General features: G+C 58.2%; 1 protein-coding gene across 1 annotated transcript in view; it reads left to right on the forward strand.

Annotated features, from left to right (window-relative positions):
- The first annotated feature begins 6 nt into the window (after positions 1 to 6).
- STAC3 (SH3 and cysteine rich domain 3) overlaps positions 7 to 3,238 on the forward strand; it is a 22,052-nt gene continuing 18,820 nt past the window's right edge. The window contains 4 exon segments of the mRNA XM_031064570.1: positions 7 to 19; positions 999 to 1,065; positions 2,067 to 2,325; positions 2,458 to 2,555. Coding sequence (XP_030920430.1) covers positions 1,000 to 1,065; positions 2,067 to 2,325; positions 2,458 to 2,555 — 423 coding nt within the window. The 5' untranslated portion in view covers positions 7 to 19; position 999.

The raw sequence follows: 3,238 nt of genomic DNA on the forward strand, positions 1-3,238 counted from the left end.
GGAGAGCGCCAGGCACAGGGTGAGTGCCCCTGCGTGCCCCCCGTGTGCCACCCGTGCCCACCCCGGGCACCCCCCGGGGCTGGAGGGTCTCGGGGTGCCCCAATCCCTCTGTGCCCCCCGCCCCGGGGTGCCCCGTTCCTGTTGCTGCTTCCCGATGGTTTTCCTGATTGGTTTTCCTGATGGTTTTCCCGGCTGGTTTTCTGACTAGTTTTCTTGGCTGGTTTTTGGTTTTCCTGACTGGTTTTCCTGGATGGTTGTTCTGACTGGTTTTCCTCACTGGTTTTCCTGTTGGTTTCCCAGCTGGTTTTCCTGATGGTTTTCCTGGCTGGTTTCTTGACTGGTTTCTTGACTGGTTTTCCTGTTGGTTTTCCTGACTGGTTTTCCTGTTGGTTTTCCACGCTGGTTTTCCTGGCTGGCTTCTTGACTGGTTTTTCTGTTGGTTTTCCACACTGGTCTTCCTGTTGGTTTTCCTGACTGGTTTTCCTGTTGGTTTTCCATACTGGTTTTCCTGGCTGGTTTCTTGACTGGTTTTTCTCACTGATTTTCCTGATGGTTTTCCTTCCTGGGGTGGGTATCACCCAAACCAGGGAACTCTGGGTGGAAGCACTGCGGGCAGGGCTGTCCAAGGTGGCACCAGGATGGTTTGGGGGATGCTGGAGCAGGGTGATGCCCATCAGTGCCCCCTGTGCTCACTGAGGCCGAGGGTGGCACCATTTGTGGTTTCACTTTGGGATGGAGATGCCCAGGCTAAAGTGGGCACGTGGAGGTGGCCCAGGGGTGGCTCACAGCGCTTGGCACCTGAGCCAGGGGATGTGCCACGCTCTGGGGTGGGCAGGGACCTCCTCCAGCCCGGCCCTGGGGCTCAGCGAGGCAGAACCAGCCCGGGCAGGGGCTGCAGGACAGACAGGAGGTGTCTGTCCCAGGGGCAGGGGTGGCACTGCCCACCCAGCAGGGTGCATCTGCCCCAGCCCGCACCATCCCTGCTCTTCCCCTGGCAGCATGACGGAGAAGGAGGTGCCAGAGCCGCCAGCGTCACCTGCTGCAGGTGGGAAACCCAAGAGCCGGGTAAGTGGAGCCCACGGGGCAGTTGGGGTGGGTGGGGGATGTTCCCTCTCTCTCCCATCACCCTGCTGCAGCCCCGGGGGGCTTTGGGGGGCCGGGGGCTCCCTGATCCAGCTAAGCGTGGGGTGGGCATTTCCCAGCTTGGCATTTCCCCTTAATTTGCTTCCTCAACCTCGATGTTGGATCAGGGCATCTTAGTGTAACACATTTACACTTACTTCCCAATACCCATCACCTATGTTAGACAGTGCACTTCTACTCTAAACCAATCCCAAAGTGCCAATACCACAGCAGAAGATGGAGGCCAAGAAGAAGAAGAAGAAGGACAGGACATGCCCACATTCCTCCATCTTGCCCCCTGAACCCCCATTCTAAATCCCCAAAATTCTACATTTTCACCCTGTGATTAATTCACTATCATTTTACTCAAACTCTTGTGGCTTGTAACTCTTCACACAAAGCTGGTGATTGTTTCCAGCCCTTGAGGTGGTGTCAGTTTTTTATACTAAAATCTCCGTGTACAATATTTACAATTACTTCCCAACACCTATCACCTATGTTAGACAGTGAGCTTCTATTCTAAACCAATCCCAAAAGTGCCAACACCACAGCAGAAGATGGAGACCAAGAAGAAGAAGAAGAAGAAGAAAGGCTGGACACAGCCAAGTTCCTCCATCTTGTCCCCAAAACCCCCATTCCAAAAATCCTAAAATCTCCATTTTCACCCTGTGATAATTTTATTGTTATACTATTTAAACTTCTGCGACTTTTAGGTCCTCATACAAAGCTCGTCATTTGCTCCAGGGGTCAAAATCAAACCTGCAGGTGCTCTGGGCTGTGTGCCAGGGTCTCTGAGCCCCCCAACTCTGGCAGAACCAGCCAGGGCAGGGGCTGTGGGATGGGCAGTTTTTTGGCTGTGGGATGGGGTTTTTTTGGGGTTTTTGGGGGTTTTTTTGGGGTTTTTTTTTGGCCTACACACCCTCCATCCCCTCCTGCCCCAGCAGCTGCAGAAGCTGAAGGAAATTTTCCAGCGAAAACCCAAAGAGGAGCCGGCGCAGGAGGCTCAACCCAACGGGGAGCTGGTCAGCCCCTCGGGGGGACCCCTCTTCTACATCTATGAGGATGAGGAAGAGGAGGAAGAGGACGAGGAGCCCGAGCCCCCTCCGGAGCCGGAGAAACTGGTGAACGACAAACCGCACAAATTCAAAGACCATTACTTCAAAAAACCCAAATTCTGCGATGTTTGCGCCCGCATGATCGTCCGTGAGTCCTGACGGGGGCGTGGAGGTCCCCGGCAGGGCCGGGGGGGGGGGTCCCTGGCACGGCTCTGTCGCGACATTGTCACCGCTGCGGTGTCACATTTGTCACCTCCCCTCTCCTTTCCACCCCTCCCAGTCAACAACAAATTCGGCCTGAGGTGCAAGAACTGCAAAACCAACATCCACCACCACTGCCAGGGCTACGTGGAGATGCAGCGCTGCTTCGGCAAGATCGTGAGTGCCACCCCCGCCCCAAAAATGGGCACCCCGGGCAGTGCCCACCTCAGCCCCCATGGGCACGACACAGGTGGCACCAGCCCTGGGCATTTCCTGGCTATGGGGGGGGACCCCATCCCACTCTGGGGGTCCCCCCAAACTCTGCCAGGAGGCTCTGGGGGGGTTCCTGATGCTGTGACCCCCCCCCTCCCCTGCAGCCCCCAAATTTGGCACCTCTGGCAGTGCCCACCTCAGCCCCCATGGGCACGACACAGGTGGCACCAGCCCTGGGCATTTCCTGGCTATGGGGGGGCCCCCATCCCTCTCTGGGGGTCCCCCATCCCCTTCTGGGGGTCCCCAAACTCTGCCACGTGGCTCCAGGGGGTGCCTGATGCTGCGACCCCACACCCAGCCCCCCAAATCGGGCACCCCTGGCAGTGCCCACCTCAGTCCCTGTGGGCACAACGCAGGTGGCACTACCACTGGGCATTTCCTGGCTCTGGGGGTCCCCCCAGCCCTGCCAGGTGCCCCCCTGGCAGTGCCCACCTCAGTCCCTGTGGGCACAACGCAGGTGGCACTACCACTGGGCATTTCCTGGCTCTGGGGGTCCCCCCATCCCACCCTGGGGGTCCCCCCAGCTCTGCCAGGTGCCTCGGGGGGGGTCCTGATGTGAGCCCCCCCCCCCCCCTCTCCGCCGCTCC

The sequence above is a fragment of the Geospiza fortis genome, unplaced genomic scaffold, assembly GCF_000277835.1.
Source record: "Geospiza fortis unplaced genomic scaffold, GeoFor_1.0 scaffold599, whole genome shotgun sequence".
NCBI lineage: Eukaryota > Metazoa > Chordata > Aves > Passeriformes > Thraupidae > Geospiza > Geospiza fortis.